This window comes from Canis lupus, chromosome 6 (genome assembly GCF_011100685.1).
Source record: "Canis lupus familiaris isolate Mischka breed German Shepherd chromosome 6, alternate assembly UU_Cfam_GSD_1.0, whole genome shotgun sequence".
Taxonomy (NCBI): Eukaryota; Metazoa; Chordata; class Mammalia; order Carnivora; family Canidae; genus Canis; species Canis lupus.
In genome coordinates this window covers 26042762-26060070 of record NC_049227.1, presented here as the reverse complement: position 1 = coordinate 26060070, position 17309 = coordinate 26042762, and the positions used below count along the sequence as shown (strand labels likewise).

The 17309-nt window shown below is 40.3% G+C and overlaps 1 protein-coding gene across 8 annotated transcripts in view; it reads left to right on the top strand.

Moving 5' to 3' along the window:
* Positions 1-17309, top strand: part of TMC5 (transmembrane channel like 5) — a 67378-nt gene that overhangs the window by 11834 nt on the left and 38235 nt on the right. For 7 of the 8 annotated variants that reach the window (XM_038540229.1, XM_038540226.1, XM_038540231.1 and 4 more), the window contains exons 2-3: positions 12926-13784; positions 16576-16733. In XM_038540229.1, the coding sequence (XP_038396157.1) occupies positions 13006-13784; positions 16576-16733 (937 nt within the window). In that variant the 5' untranslated portion in view covers positions 12926-13005. Of the gene's footprint in view, positions 1-2224; positions 2269-12925; positions 13785-16575; positions 16734-17309 lie in introns of those variants that run through there. The other variant, XM_038540227.1, reaches the window with a different exon arrangement.

Genomic DNA, 17309 nt, shown 5'->3' with positions numbered 1-17309 from the left:
TTCTATTTGTATTTTCCCATTCTATTCAGAGTTTTGATATTGATATTTTGCAAACACAGACCTTGTTTTCTGCAGGATCCAAATGTATGGCTATGACTGCACCTGGGTCAAAGGTGGAAACGGTCTCTGAAATGTCCCATGGAGATTAATGCTTAGTAACCAGAGGGTTTTGTTAAATGGGTGATTGAAGGTTTTGCCCTCACATGCTTATTAGATGCTATTTAAATTGCCTTTATTTTCTCGTTCTAAACATTATGCACTGCAGATAAAAGATCCTAAAGCATATATTTGTAGTGGTGTGGATGATGACAGCCAAAGTAATTATTAAGATAACATGGCAACAAAGAGCATGGCAAACAAAATCTATGTCTCTGCTGAAATGTGGGTGTGTTCAAGTGTAGGATGGCTTCCTGCTCTGGTAACTGCTCAGAGATGGGTGATGGCCTTCCCTCTTTGTGTTGGAATTGTTTTTCCAAGATCAAGTGGAATCGAAGCTTCCAGAACTGTGATTACGAAAGCTTTCTTGAAATGAGATGCCTAGGAATGGACTGATTCTTCTTGTAAAATTCTTTTTTTCTTCCCTTTCTGGAGTTCTTAGAATTACAGACTGGTATTTTGTGTTCGTGTGTTGGGGTGAGGGGGTGCAGTTATATTATTGTATAATGTCTATTGTAATCCAGAATTTAGTCATTTGTGTTCCACCTTCATGATTTTGCCCCTTTTCTTACCACACATACTAATATTTATCTATTATTTTTACCTAACTGATTCATTTTAAAAGGAAACTTACGTCATTTTTGTAAATGGAAAACTTGTATCACTTGCTTATAAATATAGGTGACTATATATGTACATACATACAGGGAAAACCAAACCATGTTATTAAATCCTAGCTAGATTATGCTGAATGAAAGGAGTTAGTCTCAAAGGGCTACATTCTGTGTGATTCCATTTATACATTTTGAAAAATGTGAAGCTAGAAGGACAGAGAATAGATCAGTGGTGGGCAGAGGGTGGTAGGAGGGGTTGATCACAGAAGTGGTGGCATGAGGGCATTTTCGGGTGATGGAGCTGGTCTGTATCCTGGTGGTGGTGGTGGCTATGCATGTGTTCAAACTTGTAGAACTAGATACCAAAGATATTGTACGCTAATTTCAAAAATAAAATAAATCCTAGTGATAAATTGTGGCCTCATGAGGGTTCTGAGCTTGGAGCTTTGTTCTATCTTTGTTGAAAAAGAGACAGTGATGGGACCCCTGGGCAGGCTCAGCAGTTTAGTGCCTGCCTTCGGCTCAGGGAGTGATCCTGGAGTCCCAGGATCAAGTTCCACATCGGGCTCCCTGCATGGAGCCTGCTTTTCCCTCTGACTGTGTCTGGCTCTCTCTGTGTGTGTCTCTCATGAATAAATAAATAAAATCTTAAAAAAGAAAAAGAGACAGTGGCAAATTCAGACAGGTATTAAAGACTAATTAGCACCAGTGGAGACTTTACCTAGCTGTTAGTTAGAAATACTGAATGGGAATTAGGAGGCAAGGACTGATTGCCAGGAGATTTCTTACTATTTTCCACAAGGGAAACGATCCTTTCAAGAAACCCTGAACTAATCCCAAACTCTCAATTTATAAATGGGATATGTTTGTGCCAAAAATGGATGCAGGCATGAAAAAATATGGGTCCTCACCCCATCTTCCCCAGAGTAGTCCATCTAGTCCAGTGTAGGTTTGTTTTTGCCTCCCACTGGTTGAGGGTGTCATCACCATGATGGACTCTAGGTGATGGATGACATGAATGAAAACTTTGTGGGACAACATTCAGTCATTCATTCAACAAATATTGAGTGCTCTTACATGCTAGGCATGGCGCTAGATGCTGGGGATAGAGTGAGCAAAATAGTATAATTCTTGCCATCACAGAACATTCAGTCTAGTGGAGGACAAATATTGAACAATATAAGCACGTGAAGTAATATATAATTACAAACTGTTAAGTCCGTGGGCTTAAAGGATGGGAATTTATGATAGAGGCTGAGGGAGAACTATTTGCATGTGGAGGAATGAAGGAGACCTTTCTATGAAAGCAGCATTTATTTTTTTATTTTTAATTATTTTTAATTTTTATTTATTCATGACAGACACACACAGAGAGAGGCAGAGATGTAGGCAGAAGGAGAAGCAGGCTCCCTGTGGGGAGCCTAATGTGGGACTCGATCCCAGGACCCGGGATCATGCCCTGAGCCAAAGGCAGATGCTCAACCACTGACCCACCCAGGTACCCTCCTATTTGGTTCTTTACCAGTAAAGTGTGTTGATTCTTGATTTTGAGAACGAAGAACAAGGGCAGAAGTAGACAGGGGCCAGCTCATGTACACTTTTCACATCATAGTAAGGAGTTTATTTTTAATTTATTTTTATTTATTAAACATTAAAAAATATTTGAGAGAGAAAGAGAGTGCAAGTAGTGGGAGGGCAGAGGGAGAGGGAAAAGGAGAGAATCTCAAGCAGGCTCCACACCTAGTGCAAAGTTCACTTGAGGGCTGACGCAGAGATCATGACCTGAGCCGAAACCAACAGTTGGACGCTCAACCTACCGAGCCACCCAGGTGCCCTTACTTATTATTACTTTTTTTTGTTAAAGTTTTACTTATTTCAGTAATCTCTAACCCCAATTTGGGGCTTGAACTCATGATCCCATGATCAGGAGTCACATGCTCTTCCAACTGAGCCAGCCAGGTACTCCCATGGTAAAAAGTTGAAATGTTATTCTAGTATCAGTGGAAAACCATCAAGCAGCATTGGGGTGGAGGTGGGGCGGGTGGTTATGGAGTCTCTCTCTCTGTGTTTTTTTTTAACTCCGGTTTTTCTGGAGCCCTCGGGAAGTGATTTCCTCTGGATAAGCAAGAGAATCCTCTTCACTCTTATCTGTACCCCTAGATTTTGCTTCTCTTTTGTTGCTTGCCACTCTGGTAGAGGAGGTGGGCTGAAAGTTGTCCCATTTGTCAAATGTCTTTGTCAAGATGGAACTGAAAATGTGTTCAGGGCTGTTGGTTTTTCAATTTCCTTTTATTGCTGGGATGAATGTTATGCTCAACGTTTCTTTTTTTTTCTTTTCTATGCTCAACATTTCAGTGATGATTTTATTGTGCTTATTTTGAGGCTTTAAGTAAATGACAGTTCAAAAACTCAATATGCTTTGATTATAGAAAATTTTGATTTATTTTAAAGCTTCTGCAGCTTATTTGGGAACGGAGGGAAAAAAGCCTTCATACATTCAGCTTATTCCAGCATTTTCTCTCCCATTTTCCCCTAGACACTGCTTTAGTGTTTAACTTTTTTTTAGAAAATGGGTTTTAACTTTGAAACGACTATGATTTGGAAAAGTTCCTGCTTCCTTTTTTTTTTGTCTTTACTATTCTTTTTCTTAAATTTCGATAAAATACATATAATAATTTATCATGCTAACCATTTTTAAGTATACAATTCAGTAGTGTTACATACATTCACATTGTTGTGCAACCCATCTCCAGAACTTTCTCATCTTGCAACACTGAAACTGTATACCCATCAAACACCAAAAACAATTCTCTATTTCCTTCTCCTCCCAGCCCCTAGTAACCACTGTTCTGCCTATTTCTATTTCTGTGAACTTGACTACTCTAGATAACTCCTACAACTGAGTCATAATGTATTTGTCTTTTTGTGACTGGCTTGTTGTACTTAGCATAATGTTCTCAAGATCTACCCATGTTGTAGCAGGTGTGAGAATTTCCTTTTTAAGGCTGAATAATATTTCAATGCATGGATATATCAAATTTTGTTTATCCCTTCATCCATTGATGGGCACAGGTTGCCTCTACCTTTTCACTTTTATGAAAATGCTGCTATGAAAATGGGTGTATGCATATATTTTTTGAGACCCTGCTTTCAATTCTTTCAGATATACCCAGCAGTGAAATTGCTGAATCAGATAGTAATTCTATTTTTAATTTTTAATCTTTTTAAAGATTTATTTATTCATTTTAGAATGGAGAGAGAGAGAGAGAGAGAGAGAGAATGAGCACACAAGTGAGCAGAGGGGAGGGCCAGAAGGAGAGGGAGAGAGAATCCCAAGCAGACTCAGAGCTGAGCCCAGAGCCTTATGCTGGACTTGATCTCATGATCCTGAGACCACAACCTGAGCTGAAACCCAAGCTGAAACTTGGGTTAACCAAGTGCTTAACCCACTGAGCCACCAGGCACCCCTCTATTTTTACTTTTTTAAGGAACTGTCATACTGTCTTCTGTAATGGCTGCATCATTTTATATTCCCACCAGTAATGCACAAGGATTGCAGTTTCTCCACATCCTCATCAACATTTGCTGTTTTCTGTTTTTCTGATAGTGGCCATCCTAATAGAAAAGATAAGACAAAAAAAAAAAAAAGATATGACATCCCATTGTGGTTCTGATTTTCATTTCTCCTATGACTAGTGATGTTGAACATCTTCTCATGTGCTTGTTGACTTTTTGTATATCTTTTATAAATAAATGTCCAAGTGCTTTGCTTATTTTTAAAATCTTGTTCTTTGTTGGATTTTTTGTTGTTGTTGAATTGTGGTAGTTCTTTCTATATTCTAGATTTTAACCCTTTATCGATATATGCTTTGTAAATGTTTTCTTTCATTCCATGGATGACTATTCACTCTTTGGATTGTGTCTTTTGATGTATAGAAAGTTTTCATTTTGAAGTAGGCCAGTTGATCTATTTCTATTTTAGTTGCCTGTGCTTTTAGTGTCATATCCAAGAAGTCATTGCCAAGTCCAATGACATGAAGACTCTTTTCTAAGAGTCTTACAGTTTTAGGTCCTACTTTTAGGTCATTGATCCATTTTGAGCTGATTTTTGTATGGTACAAGATAAGAGTCCAACTTCATTCTTTTGCATGTGGTTCTCCAGTTTCTCAAACACCATTTGTTAAAAGGACTGTCCTAAAAAGAAAGAAAGAAAGAAAGAGAGAAAGAAAGAAAGAAAGAAAGAAAGAGAAAGAAAGAAAGAAAGAAAGAAAGAAAGGAAGAAAGAAAGAAAGGAAGAAAGAAAGGAAGGAAGAAAGAAAGAAAGAAAGGAAGGAAGGAAAGAAAGGACTGTCCTTTCCTCATTGAATGATTTTGGTACCTTTGTCAGAAATCATTTGACTTTATATGCAAGGGTTTATTTCCAGGATTTCCATTTTATTCCATTAGTCCATGTGTCTGTCTTTAAAACATTTAATTAATTAATTAATGGAGCAGGTGGAGGGACAGAGGAGAGGGAAAGAGAGAATCTCAAGCACTCTGTGCTGAGCACCAAGCCCAATGTAAGGCTCAATCCCACAACCCTGAGATCATTATATGAGCTGAAATCAAGAGTCAAATGCTTAATTTACTGAGCCACCCAGGTACCCCTATGTGTCTATCTTTATGCCTACCCTTGCCTCCTTTTTATTCAGCCTGTTTGCTGTTTTCCTTCCTGCGAAGAAGGCTTCTTTTCACTTGGATCAGAGTTGTGTGGTTTTATTTTCTATCTTTAATAGAGGGGAAAATGTGCCCCTATTTCCCTTTCTGCTTGAGCAATCTTCATTGGTTGTTCCAAATATGTAAGTAATTAAATGAGTAAATTAAAAAGTGAAAAAGTCTGTCTGCATGGGAGGTGGTCAAATGTAGTAGTTAAGGAACTTATATTCAAATCCTTGTCCCCATTCACTATCTGTGAGAACTCAGAGGAGTTACTAAGTATTTCTGATCCTTAATTTCGCATCTATAAGATGAGAGCATGGCCAGTCTCCACACTGAATCAAGTGAAGACTAAGCAGGAGCAAACATATACATCGTTCTGCTCGCTGCCTGGCTCGGGATAATAGTAAGAATTATAATGTCTCAGTTCACATTTTCTTACTTTGTCCACTTCACTTCTTCACTTAGCTTTCGCTTGCACAAAATGTCACGAAGTCTCCTTTGGCTCTGCATCTTTTTTCTTTTTTTCCTATGATTTTTTTCTTCACATAGTTGACTTGGAGAATGTTCATTGAGGCCAGTTATTTCCCCAAAGGGAAAAACCCTTTTAGATCTTTCTGCATTAATATCAGTTTAACTTGGCTGTTCTGAAACACAGAAGTGGGATGGTGGGAGTAGTGATTTTGTCCCCAGCAGACATTTGGTAATGCCTGGGACATTTCTGGTTGTCAGACCTTGGGGGAAGTGCTACTAGCACCAAGAAGGTAGAGACCAGGGGTGCTACTGAACATCCCACCATGCCCAGGACAGCTGCCCGGCAAAAAGAATTCTCTGGCCTCCGATGGGAACAGTGGTGAGATGGACAAAACCTCATTTAACTGAGGTGGGGCAGCCCGGATGGCTCAGCGGTTTAGCGCTGCCTTCAGCCCAGGGCATGATCCTGGAGACCTGGGATCGAGTCCCATGTCGGGCTTCCTGCATGGAGCCTGCTTCTCCTAATGTTCGTGTCTCTGCCTCTCTGCATCTCTCTGTGTCTCTCATGAATAAATGAATAAAATCTTAAAAAAAAATAATACTGAGGCAATTCCTGTCATCCTTGCTTATTTTTTTTAAAGATTTTATTTATTTATTCATGAGACAGAGAGAGAGAGGCAGAGACAGAGACACAGGCAGAGGGAGAAGCAGGCTCCATGCAGGGAGCCTGACGTGGGATTCTATCCTGGGTCTCCAGGATCACGACTGGAGCCAAAAGCAGATGCTTAACTGCTGAGCCACCCAGGCATCCCCCTTGCTTTTCCTTATTAGTATCTTGCACTTGACTTTTGCAAGCTGCATATGGGACTGACTTGTACTCTAGGGAAAGTAAGAAAGACCAGTTTGGGGAATATTCCTGGTTGTCTTTCTGGGGTGACAATGTGCAAGTGAAAAGACTACCTAGGGCAGCCCAGGTGACTCAGCGGTTTAGCGCTGCCTTCAGTCCAGGGCATGATCCTGGAGACCCGGGATTGAGTCTTATGCTGGGCTCCCCGCATGGAACCTGCTTCTCCCTCTGCCTGCGTGTCTCTCTCTCTCTCTCTCTCATGAATAAATAAATAAATAAAATCTTAAAAAAAAAAAAAAAACCTACCTACCACCATTGGAAATTGGTGTAACTATTTGGGGACCATCTCTAGTGAAATTGAAAACACTCAAGCCAAATGGATAGTGGATCTTTGGAACTAGTTACAAATTTCTACAGGATTATTTTGGTAATTTTGACTGTAGGTCTTTTTTTCTAAAGATTTTATTTATTTATTCATCACACAGAAGAGAGAGAGAGAGAGAGAGAGAGAGAGGCAGAGACATAGGCAGAGGGAGAAGCAGGCTCCATGTAGGGATCCCGATGTGGGACTCGATCCTGGGACCCTGGGATCACTCCCTGAGCCAAAGGCAGATGCTAAACCACTGAGCAACCCAGGCGCCCTGACTGTAGGTCTTAATATGCATGTATCTTATATCATTTGTTGGAATGTAGCTGGCACACTACGTATCAGCACATCTGATTTCACTTAGGTTCAAAGGTTTTCCCTGTCACTTGTTGGCATGACAAAGTTCACTTCTTCATTTATTTTTTTAATTTTTAAAAATATTTTATTTATTTATTAGAGAGAGAGAGAGAGAGAGAATGAGACCAAGTGGCAGGAGGGGTAGAGGGAGAGGGAGGAGCAGACTTCCCCAATGAGCAGGGTTCCCAGCGTGGGGCTCAATCCTAGACCCCAGGATTGTGACCTAAGCCAAAGGCAGGTGCTTAACTAACGAGCCACCCAAATGCCCCGAAAGTTCACCTTTTTAAAAGATAAAAGGTACAGCTGAAATTAAAATTTGTGACCTGGCTTCTCCTCTCATGGGATGTTGTTCTGCAGTTGGTGCTGTTTTACAAGGCCATGACTTCTCTCTCCTTTTCTTTTGGGTAATAACTGGCCTCAATGAACATAATTAACCTTTGCACCTTTATGACTGCATGGCCACAATTCTAGCCTGGCCCTGGGCCTGGGGCAAGAGAGAAGAAAAAAAAAAAGATTAGAGAGAGAGGCCATATATAGCCAGCTGTCTTCTGCTGCTATGTGTAGATGTCAAGCATTCTTTTTGATAGCTCCATAATATTCTTTTATGCAGATGTGCTGTCACTGATTTGGCCCATCCTTTGTTCATGGTTTCTGGATTGTTTCCAATTCTTTTTGTCATTACCCGCAAAAGTTGGCCTGACAACCCTCGTGCCTCCACATCCCTGTGATTTGTGAGGCCACTCTGGTGGCTGCAGAACCAAGCTTATAGGTGGCTTGCCTTGGCTTATGTTGTCTTAAGTCTGAGAAGCCTAAGAAGTGGCTGATATTCAGATAAGTGGCCTGAATGAGACCTCATCAGGGGATGTAATTTATCCCCTGAACATTCCTAGACTTGCTGAATGACAAATACAGGATTGTTCCGATCACCCATTCAAACTAGGAGCCTTGAAAGATCAAACAGGGAGTCTACAATGAACAGATTTAGAGGGCATATAATTTCTTGGGAATGTGATTGAAAACTACTGAAACTGTGAAGTGGGAAACCTAAATGGGATGTCCAGGATAAGACGGAAGTCAATGGGATGTCAAAAGGAAGACTCAGAATAGATAGCTCAATAGCCCTTATTGGGAAGTTAATAGAGCAATACAATTTGGAAGGAAAAAAAATATTTCATATCCTCTGTACTTTTCCAAGGCGCAAAGCAGAAGTATTCTTTTGTTTTTTTTTTTTTGTTTGTTTGTTTGTTTGTTTTGTTTTTTTTAGAAGTATTCTTTTGAAAGGGCGGGACATTTGTTTCTCTAAGAGTTAAGAGGAAACTGAGTGAGGTTCTCAGAAGATCACTCCCACTTCATCTGACAATTAATACAAGACTATTTTCTTGTGGTTATTTCCTCCTTCCTCCTCTTTTCTAATCCTTTTCTGTGGGCTTAGTTTTTGTTTGTTTAGGAATTTGTCCCAGTGCGGATGGTAATGGTTAGAGCACCATTTGTGCCTGGGCTGTGAAAAAGATGTGGAGTATATAAGCTCCTGTCAGATGATGCCAGTGGAACAGAGAACTGTACCAACAAACTTGGAACTAATTGTTGGCTGATCACAAATGAAACCTATCATCTATCTATAATCTTCTATGAATATATAATATGTTGTTTAACTCATAAAATTTCTTTCTTATGAGAAGCTATTTTGGGTTGGTAGAGGTGGGCTGTGCTCTAAATAGTCAGGCAGAAACCCAGGCTGATGAATGGGTTCCCATCTGAAATGACACTCACTGCCATTGCAGGAAGAAAAATGAAGCTAGAAGGTTGTGTTTTGGCTCTTAAATGCTTTGGCTTAGAAGTGACACAATCATTATGCTCACAAACCATTGGTCAGAAATAATCCTATGCTGCTGCCTTTCTGCAAGGGGGATGCTGATCTCACAGTGACCTGGAGGGAACTCCAGGGTCTCTTCCCCTATCTACCCCTGCAACTTGGCCTGGATTTGCTAGAGCTTCATGAACTTTTTGCTGGTGACCTTGAGCCTTGACCTTGAATGGTTATCCTATCCCTTTGGAAACATTCTTATGGTATATTCTTTTCAAAAATTCATCCTGGGAAAAAGTGTGGCCCTCTTAAAAAACTAGTATACTTCCTCTTTTTCACAAGTAGTATTAGATAGCTCATCATGATTCTCTTTCAGTCTGGGCTAATAAGCTCATAGTGGGGTAGCTGGGTGGCTCAGTTGGTTAAACATCCAACTCTCGATTTCAGCTCAGGTCATGATCTCAGGATCATAAGACAGAGTCTGGAGTTGGGCTCCCTGCTCAGTGGGGAGTCTGCTGAAGGTTCTCTCTCTCCCTCTCCCTCTGCCCCTCCCCTCATGCTCCCTGTCTCTGTCTCAAATAAGTAAATAAATCCTAAAAAAAGAAGAAGCAGCAGCTCACAGTCAAATTTAGTTCTTGTGTAAAATCACTATGTCAACCTAGGAATTATGCAGAATTGCACCTCTCTCTACTTTATCATAAGTATAACATTGTCTATTTTTTAATCATGCCCTGGGAATTGTCCACCAATTCCCTTCTTTTTTGGAACTTGCCAGAGTTTATACTACACATAAATACAGATAATGGTAAATAAAAGCTTCTTTTTGGTGAACACTTCCTAGGTATCAACTACTTTATGTGCCTTATCTTCTTCATTCTTTACAACAGCCTAATGAGATATTGTCAGGATTGGATGGGTGAGGAAAAAGGCTCAGAGAGGTTGTTAAGTGGCTTGCCCAGGTCCCCACAGCCAGCAGAGGGAAACTGAATTCAGTTATACCCGATGCCAAGGGCTGGCTTCTAACCACTTTCATTTTACAGCAGCACATATAGATGATTTAATTCAGATAACGTGTCCTGTTCTTACCTAGCTTTTGCTTTCATTAATTCAGACTTTCTGTGATATACATATAAGAAAATTGGGAATCTTTGTGAGCCAGAACCATTCTTTTTTTCAATTGTTATATAGTCCCTTGGGGGAAATAGAGGGTTTTGTGTTAGGACTTCTGGTTTAGGTCTTTTTCATTTTCAATTTCTTTTTAAAATTCAGGACAAATATATTTACAGGGATGTGCACAATTCTTAAGTGTATATGATGAATTTTCACACACATATGTATATCTCTCTCTCACACACACACACACACACACACACACACACGTAACCATCACCCATGCATTCCAGTACCCATAGGCCCCCCTCATGTCATTTCCCATCTCTTCCTTTCCCCAAAGTAATCACTATCCTGACTTCTAGCACCATTTACTAATTTGCCTGTTCTTGAACTTTGTATAAATGTTATTCTGTCTATACACTTTTGTATCTAACTCTTGCAATCATTGTTTTATTTGTGAACTGCATCCATGTCTTGCAAGTAGCTGAAGGTCAGTCTTTGTTATATCTGTGTAGTATTTCATTGTATGACTATACTACAGTTGATTGAGGTCTGCTGTTGAAGGCCATTTGGTTGTTTCCAATTTCTGGCATTTATAGAAAAAAATCTGCTGAGAATGCTCTTATTGCCTTTTGGAGGACATACTTGTTTCTCTTAGGTTGGTATTGTTGTACCAGGTTCCATTTTCTCAACTTGGAAAGGCATCATTTTTTTTTAAGATTTTATTTATTTATTCATGAGAGACAGAGAGAGAGAGAGAGAGAGAGAGAGAGAGAGGCAGAGGAGAAGCAGGCTCCATGCAGGGAACCTGACATGGGACTCGATCCCGGGTCTCCAGGATCACGATCTGGGCTGCAGGTGGTGCTAAACCGCTGCGCCACCAGGGCTGCCCTGAAAGGCATCATTTAGCTTCTTAGACATAATAGCTGGGATTTTGGTAGGCCATGGGGAAATCCTAGATCATAAATGTATTCACTTGTAGTCTTAAATATAAGCAAATGAATGGGTTCGTATTCCAAGTCATCAGAAAAAATTTGCATTATCATTTAGTTTCGTTTCGTTTTCATGGCACTCTCAGTTTCTGTAGATGTGTGTGTGTGTGTGTGTGTGTGTGTGTGTGTGTAGATTTTTCTGTTTGCCAAACTGGACATGTTAGTCAGAATCCTCTTTCATTTGCAAATGACAGAAACCCAACTTAAACAAACTTAAGTCTAAAGGGAATGTAATGATTCAGGTATCCAGTGGTCAGCTGCTTTCAGACATGGGTGGATTCAAGTGCTTGAACACTGTCATCAACATCTGATCTTTTGGTTTATCTCTGACTCTTATCTCTTCCCTGTTGATATCACTCTCAAACAGCCTCCTCCACTGGTGACCACTGCAGCTTCAGTCTTAATAACTTCCTCATTCCAAGTTCAGCCATAATAGAGCTTCTCTCTTCCCAAAATTTCTGATAAAATTCCCAGAATTTCCTGGCTCTGACTGGGTTATGTACCCTGACCCAATCACTGTGGGTAGAAAGAATTCTGCTTAGGTCATATATCCGCACCTGGCACATGTGAATTGAGAGGAGAAGAGGTATTACTCAAGGAAAAGTGCTATCACAAAAGAGAAATGATTGCTGGGCAAGGACAAAATAATAAACAATCAGCCTCCATTATGTTGAGGAATATGGAACTGAGTTGGCAAATAAACATTCTAAGGCGACAGTTAGTGACAGAAGGTTAATTCTTCAGCTCTGATTACTCAACAAAGAGTCTAACCCTTTTCATTTGTGTAGAGGTAAACTTGTAAACATCGGGTGAACTTTAAAAATGGTCTACTTCCTGCTTTCAGAGACCTCAACACTTTATCTAATCACACTGCCCTGAAACTTGGAGGTATTTTTGTCTTCATTTCCTTGCCTTTCACCCTTCCCATATTTGGTTAGTCCACAAATCCTTTGATTTTTCCTTTACATTTTCTTCTCTACTTATTTTCTTCTCTGTTCCTATGAACACTACACTAGCAGGTCCAGGCTCACATTCTATCACCATGGTAACCTAGTGACATAAAGGTTCCTCTTTCCCAGTCAAGCTCCTGGGGAACCAATGTGGGTTAGGTGCCCATTCCTGAACCAAACCCTGTGGCCAGGGGCATAGTGGACACTGATTGTCTAGGCTTGGATTGTGTGACTGTTCTTGGCGTCCGGAATGGGGAGAGGCAGGTCCCCAAATGAAAATCAGGGCATTGATGCCAAAAGGAGAAATGTGTAATAGCCTAGTAAATATGCTCCTTGCCTTAAACAGCACAAACTTGGGAATTATATTAATTGCTTCTGCTCATGTCCAATTGTCCACTCTTGTGGCCACATCTTGGTGCACAGGAGGCTGGGAAACAAGGTCCTGATTCTGGGCAGCTGTGTACCCAACTGTGAAAGAAAGGAGAATAGGAGAATAACCAGCAATTTCTGCAGTGAAGCAAAACTATCTGAACTTTTTCTTCTTTTTGTTTTTCAGATTAAAAAAAAAAAAAGATCCCTGAGTAACTGCAAATGAAGGAACATTTTAACACTCTAGGGTAAAGAATCCATACCAGCATGTCTGCCTACTACAGGAATAATGGATATGAGGAAGATCCAGATTACCCTGATTATTCAGAATCTTGGAACCGTTCATGGGGGCATTTGAAAACTCAGGATTATACAGATTCTCCAGATACTCTGAAAAACTCAGGCTACCCTATCCCCAGGAGCAACCCATACTCTGCAGACTACAGAACAAGCTTAGACTATCCTAAGTCTCTAGCAGAACCAGATTATCCTGGATCTCAGAATAATCCAGAAGAGTCTGGCACTAGAAGCAATCCATTCTTTGCTGGCTCCAGAAGTTCAGATTATCCCACATCTCTGGCAGAGCCAGATTATGTTGGATCTTGGAGCAAACCATCCCATTCAGGCTCATCCAGAGAGCCAGGCTACTCTGAATCCCAACGAAATTCTGACTTTGGAGGCTCCAGAAGCAGTGGAAACTATGCAGGTTCCAGAACAAATCCTGATTATCTTGACTATTTGGGAGAACCAGACTACCCTGGAGCCCAGGGAAACACTAACCATCCTGGCTCCAGAGCAAATTCCAACCATCCAGGCTCCAGAAGGAACCCAGAACATGCTGGTTCCGGAATCATTCCATATGTAGATGTTCTGGGAGAGCCTGATTATCCAGGAGCTGAGAATCAACCTAACTCTCCAAACTTTTTTTGGGAACCAGACTATCCCAGAGCTGAGAACTCTCCAAACTTTTGGGGGAAACCTGATTACCCAGTCACTGAGGATGGTCGTGATTATGGCTCTTCTGAGACTTCAGAAATTACCAGAGAGTAAGTGCAAACATCTCCCTCCATAGGGGTGAGGGCTGAATGCTAGATCATCAAGCTAATGGAATCTGGTTGGCGTTTGGGTTTAGGACTCATAGGATGGCTCCTGTGATCTGAAGTTGTAAGAAACTTTCATATCTACCTGTAGACCTCACCTGGGCCATGGACTTTCATGTTGAGCTTTCAAGCTCTTACTTGAATGGAACTTTCATCACCTCTTGTTTGGATAGCACCCTCCTCAGTCTTCTTGTAATCTTCCTAGAACCTCTTACTATAATCCCTACAAGACATTTAGATTCCCACTATTTTGACCCTGCTACTCTGCCAATAAAGCTGGGGTTAAGACTTGATTGTTAAGAACCCAAACATTTTAACCAGAATTATATACACAGAAGTGCATTTTAACCAAGACAATATTTTGAAGATCTAACTCCATGAACTCAATTTTATTCCTCAATTTTTTTTTTTTTTTTTTAAATTCAAGATGGTTCAGGACGCCTGGGTGGCTCAGTGGTTGAGCGTCTGACTTTGGCTCAGGGTGTGATCCTGGGGTTCTGGGATCAAGTCCGACATTGGGCTCCTTGCATGGAGCCTGCTTCTCCCTCTGCCTATGTCTCTGCCTCTCTCTGTTTCTCATGAATAAATAAATAAAAATTAAAAAAAAATTTCAAGATGGTTGAACCACTCTTGATTTTTTCCACTTTCATTTTTTAAAAAAGATTGTTTGTTTGTTTGTTTGTTTGTTTATTTATTTATTTATTTATTTATTTATTTATTTATGAGAGACACAAAGAGAGAGAGGCAGAGACACAGACAGAGGGAGGAGAAGCAGGCTCCATGTAAGGAGCCCTGATGCGGGACTCCAGGATCACGACTCAAGCCGAAGGCAGACACTAAACCGCTGAGCCACCCAGGCATCCCTCCACTTTCATTTTTATTTTACTGTAATTATTGTTGTCAGAATTAATTGCTTTTCATGTTTATGGCGGATTTAGTTTATTGATCTTATACATAATTGTTGTATTTATCAGATTTAGCAATCATAGTTTTCCCCATGTTGGTATTTCTTTAAATTCGTTTTAAAAAACAAAGTCCAATTTTTCCTAGTTCAATTCTGTAGATCTATATTTTGTCAAAAACCTTTTTAATCATGGGATGACTGGGTAACAGGCACTGAGGGGGGCACTTGACGGCATGAGCAATGGGTGTTATGCTATATGTTGGCAAATCAAACTCCAATAAAAAAATATACAAAAAAAAAAAAACCCAAAAAATCGTTTCAATCTTCCAGCAATTTTTGGTCATCAACAAATTTTACTAGGTACAGTTCTGGATATTGACAGTGTTAGTTTGGATGACTTAGTTCTCTACCAAGTCTGATTTTTTCTGGGTTAAGTTTTCAAAGTTCCTGTGGCAAACAAGATGTGGTTCTTTAGTCAGGTTATTTTTAATCTATAAGAAAAATTTTACCCTTTGAAAATTTAACCAATATGAGTCTCATTTGGCATGTATATGAATTCTACTGGTAATATTTATAAATTCAACAAAAGTTAATGGCTTGTATTTATCTTGAGAAATAAGGTTATAAGCTTCGGGTGTGCAGTAGCATCAGATATTTTCAGGACCTAAATAGGAGGATTAACAGAGCCAGATCAAAATGGCCTCCTTGGTCTTATCCCCCACTGCCTGATTCATCATGTCAAAATGCACCTTTGATTCTCTCACTCCTTTGTTTCTAATCTTTCATGGTTCTCCATAACCTTTGGAAGAAAGGCCTCACTGCTTTGCTTATGCAAACATTTAAGAAGGAGAATGCATTGGTCTAATGTAAAGTGCCAGCCAAAGACCTGCCTGCCTGCCTTCCTCCCATCTTCCCACCTACGTATCCCTCCCACCCCCTACCTCTAGCATAGTAGTTCTTGACCTGGACTGAACCTTAGAATCGCCTGTTTGCCTAGAGAACTTTAAAAATAACACAGATGCCTGGATCTAACTTTCAGAGCTTCTGATGTCATTGTCTGGGGCCGGGACTGGGAATTGGCATGTACCTAAAATTGAGAACATTGCTCCAGGTTAATTGATTTTTTTATAGTATTCCCTTTATATATTCAGCCCTTTTATTTATAGTCTTATACCTTTATTTATGCTGTTCTTCATCCTTGGAATGCCCTCCTCCTAACTCTTTATGTATGAATTTATCCTTCCAATCCCACTTCGATGTTTCTTTTTCTTTTCTCTTTCTTTTTTTTTTTTTTTTTAAAGATTTTATTTATTTATTCATGACAGACACACAGAGAGGGAAAGAGAGGCAGAGACACAGGCAGAGGGAGAAGCAGGCTCCATGCAGGGAGCCCGCCGCGGGACTCTATCCTGGGTCTCCAGGGTCCGGCCCTGGGCTGAAGGCGTCACTAAACCGCTGAGCTACCTGGGCTGCCCCAATGTTTCTTTTTCATGTAGATTTTCATCCAAACTGCCAGCCAGAATTCTTTTCTCTTTTCTGAACTCCTTGGGCCTGTCTTCTGGTACTCACCAGTTACTACTTGTATTATAATTGCTTAGCTGTGTCTAAGAAGCTCTACCAGAATGGACTGAGAGTTCCTTGAGGGTAGTAGAGACCCCATGTTTTTATCTTTGTGTTTTCACCCTCCTAGACTATGCCTAACACATGGTTGGCATTCAGTCAGCATTTGTGGAATGAATGAATGGATGGATGGATGGATGCATGGATGATGAATGGATGACTATCCTTACTATGTTACTGGATGAATATTGATCTGTCATTTTGGGATTTCAGGGTGCTCAGCAGAACATCTTCATTCCGGCCCTCATTGCGTCATAGGGGTGATGGCTCTTTGGGGATCGTTGGGAGAGAGAATGAAGATTACCCTGAAAACATTGCAATGAAATCCATGAATATGGCCTCTGTGCCAGGGGCTTCTGGCAATGGCTATGGTAAGCATTTGTTAAGATGAGGATCATATCCTGGGAAGAAAGTAAAAATCAGTGGACTTAGGGGAGCGGTTATTAAAAGTTCCAGGAAGAGAAAAATTAGTTTATTCCTCGCCCTTCAAATACTCACCTTACAAAGGTTGAACATTGACAGTCTAGAAAAGAAAAGTATTATCATCCCTTGTCAAAGTAGCCTGATTAGGTGTTATGAAAAATGAGACCCTGCACACCCTGTGCCTATATGAGGTGACTGGTGTTCAGATTTGGCCTATTAGGGTTATGGGAGAATGTGGGCTCTGTATGGCCATATCCTCGGATTTTTCTAAAGAAGCAAGAAATTATCTTTCTATGACTTATTTTGCTTAGCATTATATCCTCTGGCTCCATCCATGTCATTGCAAATGGCAAGATTTTACTCTTTTATGGCTAAGTCACATTCCCTTGTAACAATTATTTGTAACCAAGGTTTATATTTAAATGAAAACCACTGATTGATGCTGTTTGTACTTAATAGCATTATTTTCATATTTATGTCCTATTTTCCACCCAAGCACTCAAGCATTAATCTGTTAGGACCTC